Here is a 13642-nt window from a genome sequence, read left to right as displayed (position 1 = left end):
AGGGAGTATGCAGTCACTGACACTTCATGTAGAAGTACTCCAGGTGTGGGATTGGTGCAGTGCCCACAAGGATCCTGTTGTTGGCAGCCTGTCTTCCAGGGGCTCAAAATGTGTTTGCAGATTCTCTCAGCAGGAAATTCATGACCAACAACAAATGGGAGCACCACACCATAGCCAGTGACTTTTTCAACCTACAAAGGACTCCAACCAGGGATCTCTTTGCCACCCACACCAACAGCAAATGCATCACATACTGCTCCAGAAGGGGTCCCTTGTAACCCGCTGATCAGACCAGATCAGTTACACCTTTCCCCCACTACCGCTGGTGCCGCGTGTCCTCCACAAGATCCAGCAGGAAAGTGTCATGGTTATTCTGATAGCCCCATTCTGGCCTTGCCAGTTCTGGTTTCCCCACTTCTCTGCATGTCAGTGAATCCCCCACTTCTGCTAGCTTTCCCAGAAGTACTCATGCAACATTGCAGCAGGATCAGGCATCCCCGTACGCAAACACTTCACCTCCCGAGTTTGGTTTTTGTATGGACATTTTCACTAGATTGGGATTGTTTGTCAGTAGTACAAGACATCCTCTCAAGTAGCAGAAAAGATTCCACGAGGTGCTCCTATCAGGCCAAGTGGAAGCGTTTCACCTTCTGGGCCAGGCAGAGGGGTCTCGCCCCAGAGCACATACGTTCCCCTTCTGTTAGCCTAGTTTCTGTCCCTTAAGACATCAGGCCTTGCGTTCAATTCCGTGAAGGTTCACCCCTCTGTGGAAGGATGTTCTGTGTTTACTCTACCATTGACTACCAGGTTTTGGAAAGGCCTCTTCAGAACTTATCCACCCATTCAACCTATCACTCACCAAGGGGACCTCAACCACATCCTCTTGACGTTAATGAAATCGTCCTTCGAATCTCTGGCTTTATGTTCCCTGTCCTTTCCAGGAAGGTCACCTTCTTGGTAGCTATTACTTCCGTGAGAAGGGTAGGAGAATTGGGGGCCCTAATGACTGACCCCTGTTCTACCATGTTCCCTAAAGACCAAGTTTCCTTGCCTCTACACCCCAAATTTCTATCAAAGGTGGTATCCAATTTTCATTTCAATCAACCTATAAACTTTTTTTCCAAAGCCTCACACCCTGCTGTATCACATATTCCCTTCTTCAACCCCCCACCCCCTCTTTGGTTGTGTGCATCCATTGGAGTCGGGCGTGGTCCATCATAAGGGTGAACCGCCACCCAAGTAGGTAGTTTTGTAAAATGTCCATAGCCCATTTAACTGCTAGGCATTCCTTTTCTACTACGGCATACCGTTGCTCCCTGGGCAGGAGCTTCCAGCTGAGGTAAAGGATTGGGTGCTCCTCATCCCCCTACCATCTGTGAAAGGAGGGCCCCAAGTCCTACCTCCGAGGTGTCTGTAGGATGAATTCCTTCTTGAAATCTGGGGCGCTGAGCTCTGGATGACTGCAAAGGGCCGACCTCAGGTCCACTTAACTATCTCCAGGCCCCAAGCTCTTATCAGGTCTGTCAGAGGCGCTGCCCTCGTGGTGAAATGAGGGATGAACCAGCAATAGTACCCCACTATCCCTAAAAACGCTCTGACTTGTTTCTTGCGGATCAGGGGGGCAATTCCTGTGTTGCCTCCACTTTGTTCCATTGGGGTTTCACCAGGCCCCTTCTGACTACCTGAGGTATCTGGCCTCGGCTAGTCCTATTGCTCATTTGGATGGGTTAGCAGTGAGGCCAGCCTGTCTAAGAGCATCTAGTACCGCTTCCACTTCCCCAGGTGCATCTCCCAGTCAGGGCTATGGATTACTACATCGTCCAATTAGGCAGCAGCATACTTGGCATGGGGTCAAAGTAATCTGTCCATCAATTGTTGTAAAGTCGTGGGGGGCCCTATGGAGCCCAAAAGGGAGGACGGTATATTGGAAGAGGCCGTCAGGTGAAGAGAAGGCGGGTTTTTTCCTGGCGTTCTCAATAGCCTTTTGTTAAGTCCAAGGTGGTCAAGTATCGGGCCTTGCCTAACTGATCCACCAGCTCATCAATACGTGGTATTGGGTAGGCATCAAATTGGGATACCTCGTTTAACTTCCAGAAGTCATTACAAAACCTGAGGGTGGTGTCAGGCTTGGGGACCAAGACAGTTCGGCTGGACCACTGGCTGTGGGATTCCTCAGTAACCCCAAGTTCAGCATCTTCCTTACTTCCGCCCTAATTTTTTTTTTTTTGCCTCTGGTATGCGATATGGTTTTATCATCACCCTTGCTCCAGGACAGGCGCTGATGTGGTGTTGGATCAGCATTGTACGGCCTGGTTGCGTGGAGAACACATTCCGCTGGTTCATCTCGACGACCTGCTTTCGTTCTGGGGCTAATTTGGGGAATATCCTTTCGTGGGCCATCTGCCTGGGGTGGAGCCGGCAGGACAGCCAGGCATGACTCCCGATCGAGCCAGGGTTTCAGTAAATTGACATGGTAGATCTGCTCAGGCCTTCGGCAATCTGGCTACTTCACCTTTATAATTCACCTCCCCAACAGCTTCCATGATCTCATGTGGTCCACGCCAGCTGGCCAGGAACTTGCTTTCTGTTGTGTGCACCAGCACCCGTTCTCCTGGTTGAAATTTCCGTGATTTTGCCCAACAGTTGTAGTAGGTTCGCTGGGCCTCTTGTGCTTTCTCCAAATGCTTTCGTACTATGGGGGTCACTTGGGCTATTTGTTCTCTCATCTGGACCACATGTGCGATGACATTCTTCCCTGGGTTGGGTTGTTCCTCCCATTCCTCCTTTGTGATGTCTAATATGCCACGTGAGTGGTGTCCGTACAGTAGCTCAAAGGGAGAGAATCCAGTGGATGCCTGGGGAACTTCTCGTATCGCAAACATCAGGGACTGTAGGAGGGTATCCCAGTCTTTTCCATCGTGGGCCACCGCCTTTTGGATCATGCTTTTGAGAGTGTGATTAAATCGCTCGACCAGACGATCTGTTTGGGGATGATAGACCGAAGTCCACAAGGCTTGGATGCAGAGCAGGGTACATAAGTCTTTCATCACTCTCGACATGAAAGGAGTCCCTTGGTCTGTCAGGATCTCCTTAGGGATTCCTACGCTAGCAAAAACCTGGACCAGTTATTTTGCCATGGCCTTGGATGTGGGGTTTCTTAGAGGAATGGCTTCTGGGTACCGTGTAGCGTAGTCCAGGATGACGAGTATGCTTCAGTGGCCCCCTAGATCCATGGCTATCCTTTCAAAAGGGACTTAAATTACAGGCAAGGGTACCAATGGGGCCCTTAACTGAGGTCGAGGGCTATGCAGCTTGCACTCTGGGCAGGAGGTGCAATAGCGCTGGACTTCTGCCCGTACCCCTGACCAGTAGAACCTCCTTAGGACTCTGTCCAGGGTCTTATCTGCTCCTAAATCTGCCCCCAAACAGATGACTGAGAGGTAACTCTAATATGGCCCTTGTGCGCTTCCATGGCACCAAGAGTTGTTCTTCTACCTTGCCCCGTATTGGCATTACCCCGTACAACAGACCCTGTTTGATTATATAGTATGGCCCTGGGCCTTTGGTTTTCCCTTCTACTGGCACGCCATTTACCTCTACTACCTCCTTGCTCACGTTTGCATAAAGCGGGTCATAGGCTTGGTCCTGCTCAAAACACTTGCGTGTGGGCCTGTCTGGACTGATTCTGTTGGATCAATCTCCCCTCCTTCTCTGGGGGTACTTCTGCTCATGCTGGGGGCTGCCTCTGGGTCTCCCTTTCTCCTGTTCTCTGGTCTTTCAATTGTCAGCAGCACACCTCCAAACTCCAGTCCTCTCTCCCTCCTCGCACTAGACATGATTATCCTACGCATTTTGAGAACGGTTTGCTGCTGAAAGCATTCTGGGTTAACACAGGAGAGAAGTCAGCATTTTATATAATCCAGTTTTTATTGTGCCCTCTACAGAAGATATTTATGAAGGCCCTGAATCAGCAAGTTACTTAAGCACGTGCTTAACTTTGAGCAAGAGTAGTTCCACAGTTGTCACTGGATTAGTCGCATGCTTAAAGCTAGCCATGTGTTTAATCGTGGCCTTGGGATGTGGCTCAACTCTCATTAAAGTCAAAAGAAAGACTCCATTGACATCAGGGGGAGTTGGACTGGACCATTATTAGACTTTTTTAAACACCATGTCCTTTAATTCTCCAGAACACTGCTCTCGGTCATCCATGTAAACCCATGGCCTATTGCTTTTAGGTTAATGGCTGGGAGGCAGAGCTCAAAAGTGGACTTTGTAATTCCTCCTCCTCCTAGGGCCAGTAGAGACTGAGCGCACAGTTATGATGCCAATAGTGTAGGGAAGCAATACACATTGCACCTGCCTTCTGCTCCATTACATAATGTGTGGGCATGTAATTTGGAGAGCACATATCAGAGTTAGTCACATACTATTTATTGCATTAACTATTCTAAAAGTTTGCCATTTTTCAATGAATAATTTGTTTGACAGATCAGTTTCTCTGTTAGCTGACCAGCTGTAGTCCACAGCACAAGCTTTTAGAAATGTGGAAAAAATAAGAGTACACAGATCCAAGAGTTCACATCCACTCCACATACACATGCAAGCAGTGTAGAAAAGACAGCCCTAGTCCTTAAGAGATGTGATTGTTTATATGGGAGACAGAGACAAGGTAGGTGAGATGATATCTTTAATTAGACCAACTTGTGTTGGTAAGAGAGACCAACTTTCAAGCTTACACAGAGCTTTTCTTCAGGTCACAGAGCTGTGTGTAAGCTCAAAAGCTTCTCTCTCACCAACAGAAGTTGGTCCAATGAAAGATATTATCTTGCCCACTTTGTCTCTCTCATATCCTGGGACCAACATGGCTACAAGAACAGTGCATATATACAAATGGCTCATTCAGTTGATGCTTCTTGTGGTTTTCCCTTAGCATGGAGGATTTTTTAAAAATCTCTTATTTTGCTTTTTCAGGTGATGTTCACAGAAGAAGATGTCAAATTCTACTTGGCTGAATTAGCACTTGCTTTAGACCACCTACATAGTCTTGGAATAATATACAGGGACCTAAAACCAGAGAAGTAAGAATCCATTTTAGTAAATGCAATGTATGAATTAGTTAATATTTTATATAGCAGTTTAACAGTGTAAAGCATTATATAAATCCTAAGCATTATTATCTTTATAACTATTAGCCATTTAAAATTAGTGACTCTATAAGCTAACCAGTGAAAGTTGCTTTAAAAAAAGTGTGATAGTGTTTCAAGTAGGAAAAAAAGCAACTGGCACAAGGTTGGTATGCCAGATATTGGACATATGTTGCCCTGTTGGGCACTCCCTGACAGCTGCACTTCTGTGAGAAAAGAAATACTGAAATATACATAGCCCATGATTTCCAGGTACTTTAAAAAGCGGAATGGAGCACAGCATACTCTTGATCACACAGTCAATATGCAGAGGAACAGTGGCCTTGATTTGTTGTTGTTGTGTCCATCAGATGTATGTTTGATCAATATTGCAGCCTTTATTGTATGAAACAGATTTTTTCAAAGAAGGGCTGAAGTTTTAAAAAAATGCATAGTACAAGATTTAAGGTTACATTTGAGCCTATGCACTCTTACAAAACCTATTTGAAAACTAATGGTAGAAAAAATTGTCCATGTCTAGCTTTCAATGTAAATTGCAGTGAGGCGGAAAATGGAGTTCATGATTTAAAGCAATATTGTCAAGTCCAGTAATTTTAAAATAGAAATTTTGACCTATCTTAAACTGATTGAGTGAGTGACTCGGTCCGCAACTTAATGGGTTTCTGTTTGTCATGCTGAACCGGCATGAGTGACCACTGAAATTGTAAGGGTTTGGGATGCCAATTCAGATGTCCATCTCAATAACCCAATCATCCTTGCCTCACTCAGAGATGAGCACAGGTGACTGAATTCCTTCTCTTGGTTTCATATCCTTCCTTAGTTCAGTTTTCCCAGTTATCTAGGTCTTTGTGGGGGAGTGTGTGTGTGTGTGGTGGGGGTTAATACCAACATAAAATGGAGGCGGCAAAGAGGAAAACAGTTGTTCCCCTTGGGAACTGCAGTCTGGATTCTGAGTCTTTCTGCTCTCAATGCTGGATTTTTGAACTATCCTGTGGAGAGGTGTCTAAATGGGAATAAAATTCTCATCAGTGCTTCATCTGGCAGACAGTTCATTCTTCCTCAAGGGCTTTAGGCCAGGTAACATGCAATTATGCTAACAGTGTTACTAACTTGGGTGATCTTACCCTTATTCCTTGAGCTCTCTGTCTGATTTGCAAATGATTTTGTAGCTGTCAGATCCCAGAAGAATGTGCCTGCCCCTGTTTCTGTAAAGTGCAAGAAGCCAGTTGCAGTTAAAATGTGTATGGGGTGGGGAAAGAGGCCATGGTTAAGACTTCCTCTCTCCAGTCATAAACCTACAGCTCCCACCTATAATGTGGCTTTAGTTGTTAAAAGCCATATCGTCAGACCATATCTAGAAACACGGTGCTGTGAGTACCCACTCCCTGTGCTCTAAATCTTATCCCTCTAATTCTAATGGGTTTGGATATAAATGACCCAGATTTCTCATGATGGAATGTGACTGCTTTATTAAGAGGTCCCAGTTCAGACCTCCTAATTTACTTTAGAAGACTAATCTGTTCTCTGTAGGAATAGTACAGAATTGCTGCATCTTCTCCTCCTACCAAAGGAATGTCCTCCTTATTAACTTTGAGGAAAGTGAGCTGGATAACACTATCCCACTTCATCCAGTGGTGAAAACATTGATTTATACCTGTTCTGTCCCAATATTCACTTTATCTTGCTGATACTTGCTAGCAGTATAAGCTCTCAACAGACAAAGCTTAATTCTGGGCCATTGTTCCCAGAGTTGATTTAGCATTTGTTTATTGTTCAGGAAGTAATTCTTTTCGTATCCTGAAAGATTCCTTGCAAAACCAAAGAGATGTATTTTTTTTATTTTTCCTATCCACATCTGGCTCTATAGTCATTCCTTCTGCTTAGCTAGAGTCCTGGTTTGTATATCTTACTGAACTTAATACTCTTCCAGATGAACCCTCCCTTCAGAGTTCTTCGAACCGTGTCCTGCAAGTCTTGATATCTTCTAAATAACTCTGATACCTAAGAGTATTCCATCAATTTTCCCATCTTAGCTGTTGGTGTCCTCATACTGGCTTCCTGAGCCTTCTAGCTAAAGTCCTAGAGAAGGAGGGAACAACTCTGCTAAATATAGTATTATGGCTTTCTTTCTGTCTTTCTTTCTTTCTGTCTTTCTTCAGGGACAGACTTTCTGGGGAGCTTTTTAATCGGGTTCTTAAGGACTAAACAAGAGTGAGAACTCTGCTTTCTGCTTGATAAAATCCTCAAGGTTCTATCTCTGACATAACTTCAGATTGTGCACTGTTTTCTATAAACAGATCAGAAGATAAAATTATTAATCCTGTAGCAGAAGAGGCATGACACCAAGAGGTAGGGGACAGGAAACCCAGTTCCCATTTCTCCAAGACCTGTGACTGTATGGAGAACCTGAAAAGTCTACAGATTAGGAGTCACTCTTTTTATTTAAAGCACATATGGACAAGTGTCACAAGTGGTTAAGAGAGCCATCTTCTTTGTGGATTACCTGGGTATCCCTTCTCAGCGTCTGTTACTTTGTTATACTTTTTCACTCCTGCTCGCAAGAGAGACAGTAGTTCTAAAGATTGTTCAGCACCTTCTGGCTATAGGTTCCAAGACTCATGCACTCAAATAAGCAATGCTGAGTGGTTCTGTTTATTTCATTGTGAGCAATGACTCCAAGGAAGAGTGGCATATTCTGAACCTCATATATAGTTCAAGATGGAATCCCACCCAGTCAGTGATCCTAACCATAGCCTTGAAAAATGCTCTGACTTCTGTTGACATGCAGAATGTCTAGCTGTATATTCCCATTACTTCTTGGAACTAATGGTACTTTCATTTTTACTTCAGAAGAGTTAATCTATGATATTTTGCTCTCCACATCAGTCTGTCCTCTGTGCCTTAAGTCTTTGACAAGCCATTGGTTGTAATGACAGCACACCTGTGGAAGCATAGACTAGCAGTTCATATCTACATAGATTTTTGTCTAGACCAGGACTTTTCAGTAAAGAATAAATATTTTCCTGCTTTTATTGTAAAGGTTAGCCTGCCTCCAGATGCAATATCTGGACACATCTTGATAGAATCATCCTGTTAGAGGAAAGTCAAACAAACTACCTGGGTTCAAATCTGCAATACTGTCTGCTTCTCCTGGGAATAGATGCAGCTAGTTGGACCCTGTCTTGAAGTGATACTTCAGCCTCACTTCCACTTCTGGACACTCAAGATTAAATCAGGAACAGCTGCAGTCAATCATACTTGGACCCAAACTAATTAATAAGTAGTCATCTTAAGGTCAGAATTTAATGCTCCAGTCTCCGTAAGGGAACTTGCCTAGGCAAATTCTGGTGAGTGGTTTTGACCAGAGATGTGAATCTTTCCAGTTAGGAACATGTGGCTGGGGGGAGGGCAGGATGGAGGATGGTAGTCTTATTTTGGGGTCTTTAGATGCTAGTAAAATAAAAGAAGAAGTTGGTCTAATGGAAGTGGTCTCACTTAGAGTCCAGCTCCATTAAATGTTTAAAAGATTAGAGCTTATTGAAGTCTTTGTTTCCCCTCTGGGGAATTCTGCCAGGAAAGATCTCCTAGTCTGGACAGACAACTTCATTGTTGTAGTTTACTTGAATCAGCAAACCAAGTGTTCCTGGAGTCCCTTCTGCTATTTTACTGGACACAGAAAGAAATCTGATGGCACTCCAAACCCATTGCTTTGCAGGAAATTTAAATCAGTTTGCAAGTGGCCTAACCCAGGTATGATGTCCTTTTGAAGAGTGTGGAATCTCTTCCTTTATATGTTCCAGGACATAGAGGCTACATGGTGACTCCCATCCTTGTTCACATTCTTCAGGTTGGTTTGGACTTTCAGGTTGGGCTTTCCATATATTTCATGAGGCAGCAAATCTTGGCCCTCACAGAATACCCATTTATTATGGGTTTTGCAGCTCCTTACAAAAAACTTCTCTCAGGTACAGCTATGGATTAAACCTCCCATTAGACCCTTTATTTGTACCTGCCCGTTTAATCAGGGCTGGCAAACTCTCTGTATTTGGCCACTCCAGCATATCAAATTCTATAAACTATGTTTCCTAAAGACACGGTGGCTCTTCACTCTTTGCCCTTTTTTGTTTATAGGTGTCCTACCACTTTCCATCAAAATCAAGTGGTGGTTCCCCCCCTTTTTCTGCCATTGTTATGAAGAATTGTCTTCATTCCCTGGATGTCAGGAGGGCCTTGAATTTCCATATCAGTAGGACCCAGGATTTGAGGGTCAGTGAATGCTTTTGTTTTTTGTGTAGGTTCTAAGAAGGGTCACAGTACTCATAAAAATGATTAGTCTAGATGGATCAGAATCAAGAGCCCACCTGAGGACACATTCAAGAAGAGTGAATTCCTTATGGGATGCAGTCCCTTAGACACACTCAAGCAATGAGAGGGCAAAATTTGCATATGACACACAGTTACTGAGAGAAATCCAAAGAAGACAGTGCAGAACTTCAGGGGGACCTAGCCAAGTTATGTGAATGGTCAACATGATGGCAAATTGAATTCAGTGTCAATAAATGCAAAGTAATGCACATAGCATGGAAAGCTTAGCACTACTTATATGCCTTACTGGGTTCTAAATTAACAGTATTAATTGAAGAAAAAGTATCTGGTCATCTTTGTGGACAGCTCAGTGAAAACCTATGCTCAATGAACAACTGCATTTAAAAAAGCAAATCACATTAGGATGCATAAGGAATGGGATGGAGAGAAATACAAAAAATATTACAATGCTAATATATAAATCGGTGATTATTCTCATCTGGATTACTGTGTTTAGTACTGGTCACCCCATCTCAAAAAGACTATTACAGAATTAGGGGGTTCAGAGAAGGGCAACAAGAATGAGTTAGGGAAATGGAAAAACCTTTCATGAAAAGAGTGGGATTGTTTACCTGAGAAAAGAGACATGTAATAAGGGTCAGGACAAAAGTATACAAAATAATTAATGGTATAGCAAAGGTATGCGGAGAGTGTCTGTTCTCCCTTATTACATAAGACAGGACAATAAAATAGAAGGGCAACAAAACATACTTTTTCACACACGTAATTAGACTGTGGAACTTACTGCTTCAAGATGTTGTTGATGCAAGATTCAGAGGAATTGGATATTTATATGGATAACAAGAATATCCAGTTACAGTTAATGAAAAAAATTAAAGTAATTTAAAATTTCATGCTTCCTAGCATAAGCCAATCTCTAACTATTAGGGGTTCAGATGAGACTTTGATAAGCACCAGTTTATCTCATGTATGTCTGCTGCAGGGCTTCTTGCAACTTCATGTGAGGCATCTGGTGCTGGCTACTGTCAGAGACAGTATACTGGCTTAGATGTCCCACGGGTCTGATCCAGTATGGTAATTCCTATGCCTCTTAATGAAGAGAGAGCGTTGCTTTGGAAGAGGACTGCAAACTGGCAGTTTGGTTTCACATGCATGCCCTTACTGTGCATGATAGAATTAGATACCTATCTACTCCTAGTGCTCCTTTTGGTAGCATTGTCTTTGACTTTGTTCTTGAAAAGTAATTCCTCCGTGTTGTGGAAATGGGATTGCTATAGACTAAGCTGGTTTACTCAAAGAATAGATACTTTTTCTTACCCAGAAATGGTTGTATTCTTATGAAACCAGCTCAGTTCACAATGACCAAACTTACAGTGGAACTGTTTCTGTGTTCATTCTGTAACTAGTACCTTCTCCTTTTCTGAAAGGTATTATGCTTAGGACAGTGGTGTTTGCAGAATGTTGCCTCATTTTGTCTTTTTTTGGTTTTACATAAATGTTCCCTGTTGATTCTAATGGAGCTCTTCTTTAACCTGATACGTGCCTTGGTGAAAGCATAAGTTGTCTTCTGTCCTATTTGTAACTACTCCAATGAGTGCTATGGCAATGGCTAGTAGCGTGCTCAGGAGGAACTTGGGGACACATGAATTATGTTCTAAAATCCTGCACTTTCCATTGGTTGCTTACGTCTATACAACCGTGAGGTGGATGAAAACTCGTTAAATTGTAAACTGAGCTGGTTTCATCAAAGAAATACCATTTACTGGTAAGAACATTTTTCTAAGCTGGTGAGGAATGTCTTCCATATACTTAAAAAATACCACACCCAGTCTGAGAAGTAAATCACTTTTCAAAACCACCTTTGCTATAGGATCCATGATGGTTCCTACATAGTTGGAGCATAGCCAGGTATTCTACCACTAGAAGCAGCACAGGTTAATAAATAAACACGATTTTCAAATCTTTGCTGGCCTCATCAATACTACTGTGCAAACAAGAAAGTGAATGAAGTTAGTTTATGATCCTTTTAAAATACAGAAGTGGGGAAAACTTTTTTGCCAAAAGTAAAAGGATAAAAATATCAAGGAAGGGGAGCTTTAGAGCTTTTAGGATAATAAAACTGTTTTTAAAAATTACTCCGTTCAATCTTGTAACCGTTTCCTTTTTTAATAAATGTTTTAATAATTATAGCTAAAATAGAAAAAATGAAGTCAGGCACACTGTACTTTCTAGAAATTGTACATTGACTAAATGATATATCCTTCGTAGATTTCCTGTTCTTGGGTTTAAGCCTTGTGTCTGTCTCAGAGGAGACTAGCAAAGGTCAAAATTATTTAGAAGTTTTGGTTGAGGTCCTCATTCCCACTATATGAGTTGTTCTTTTAAATGTATACGGTCTCTTAATTCTCATAGAGAGCCTGATCCTATAGCATGTTGAGCACTCTAAACTCCTGTTCTTTCAGTGGGAGTTGATGATGCTTAGAATCTGAAGGGAGGCACTCAGAATGTTACAAGATCAAGTCCAAAGAAAGCATAAAAGTAAATGGCAACACAGCACAACTTTAAGTATAGGTTTAAAAGGAACTTGACAGTATCCATTTAAAGTTGTTAGCACTTCCATTGAAACTACAAAGATAGATAATACACATGAAAAGCACTATATAGGAGCTATTTGTTGTTATATAAAAAAAAGCTTCAAAGAAACAGTGTTGGTCCTTAAAATATTCAGTGTTGTGTGTAAGTTTCCCTGCTCACTTAGAGTATCGTGGATAGAAAATTCAGGATTAAAGAGCTGTTGCTGCCATGTGGACTACTAGCAAATACCTTTCAATTATATGGAATTCTTGAGACAGATTCTGTGTTCATTCACATTCTTTATTAAGAAAAAATCAAAGGAGAAAAAAGTTGTCCACTGAAATCTTTAGCTTTTTATTATTGTGACTTTGTCTTTACAGATATTTTTCATGTTAAAGTATATAACTAGGATTGAGACGCAACTTCTGAATTTTTTGGCTTTCATTAGGTTCTGATCCTGCAAACTGCCCAGCACAGACCCAAGAGTCTATCTGAGAAGAGCAGCTTGTAGGAACGGGGCCTTAGAAAACAACACACTGAATGCATGTTTTTGTAACTTCATTAAATATATCCCTTTTCTATAACTGTAAATTCCAAAATTATTCTTCTTTCCTTAGATTTTCACTGTTACATGTCTCTGTTTGTTGATGTTACTCTTTAAAGTTCTATTCTTAAAGTTCTTTTGATTGTCAGTACAGTTTCTAAAACAAGGTTAAAAGATACTTTCAACTGCCCTCTTTTTTTTTTTTCTTTTAGTATACTTCTTGACGAAGAAGGACATATCAAATTGACAGGTAAGTAAAAATAAATTCCAGTTTATGAAGTTTTTAATTCATAAGTTGTCTGAATGTTTTTTAAAGGAATATAGTAAAATCTGATTTTTTTTTCTTTTTTATTGCAAGTAATTTTGCAGAACAGACGGTGATATTTAACATGGACTAAATGAAGTGTTATTATTATTTAAATAAGAGATCTGATTTAAAAAATAAAAAGTAATGATATGACCACTAATGTGACTTTTTTCATAGTTTTATAGCTTTTGTGTTAGTTATATTTGTATGCTTAGAAATTCTTAGCCAGTAGGAAAATTTCATTTCAGATTATATTTTTTTCAGATTTTGGCTTAAGCAAAGAGTCGATCGATCATGAAAAGAAAGCGTATTCCTTCTGTGGGACAGTAGAATATATGGCACCAGAGGTAGTTAATCGACGAGGCCACACACAGAGTGCAGACTGGTGGTCTTTTGGTGTTTTAATGGTAGGTTTCTGGTGAATAGAAATCATAGCAAAAGATGGGTTATGACTGGCTTAACCCAGTCACATGAATTTATTGGTAATTAGTACTACTGTTCAGTTTGGCTTAACAGCATGGTTCAGATCTCATCACATCACTGATATCATTCCACCTTTTTTCTTTTGCTTCAATGGAATATTGTGTGCCTATGACTGTTCTTAACTGAGACTGATAGAAAAATGAAAGTGTTCAGAAAAGCTTGCTTTTCAAAAGTGAAAAATATTTTCCATCTAGATTCAAATTTTGAAACTTTAAAATTGAATTCAATCACAGAAAAAGTAGTTTTTAGAAGTAAAATTTTCTG

General features: G+C 41.5%; 1 protein-coding gene across 3 annotated transcripts in view; it reads left to right on the top strand.

The window, feature by feature from the left end:
* RPS6KA3 (ribosomal protein S6 kinase A3) overlaps positions 1-13642 on the top strand; it is a 129033-nt gene that overhangs the window by 58301 nt on the left and 57090 nt on the right. For all 3 annotated transcript variants that reach the window (XM_074968007.1, XM_074968000.1, XM_074968015.1), the window contains 3 exons: positions 4972-5078; positions 12801-12838; positions 13160-13302. In XM_074968007.1, the coding sequence (XP_074824108.1) occupies positions 4972-5078; positions 12801-12838; positions 13160-13302 (288 nt within the window). The remainder of the gene's footprint in view (positions 1-4971; positions 5079-12800; positions 12839-13159; positions 13303-13642) is intronic.

Source organism: Natator depressus, chromosome 1, assembly GCF_965152275.1.
Source record: "Natator depressus isolate rNatDep1 chromosome 1, rNatDep2.hap1, whole genome shotgun sequence".
In the NCBI taxonomy this organism is placed as follows: domain Eukaryota; kingdom Metazoa; phylum Chordata; order Testudines; family Cheloniidae; genus Natator; species Natator depressus.
Note: the sequence above shows the minus strand (reverse complement) of the source record. Positions and strands in the feature narration are given on the sequence as shown.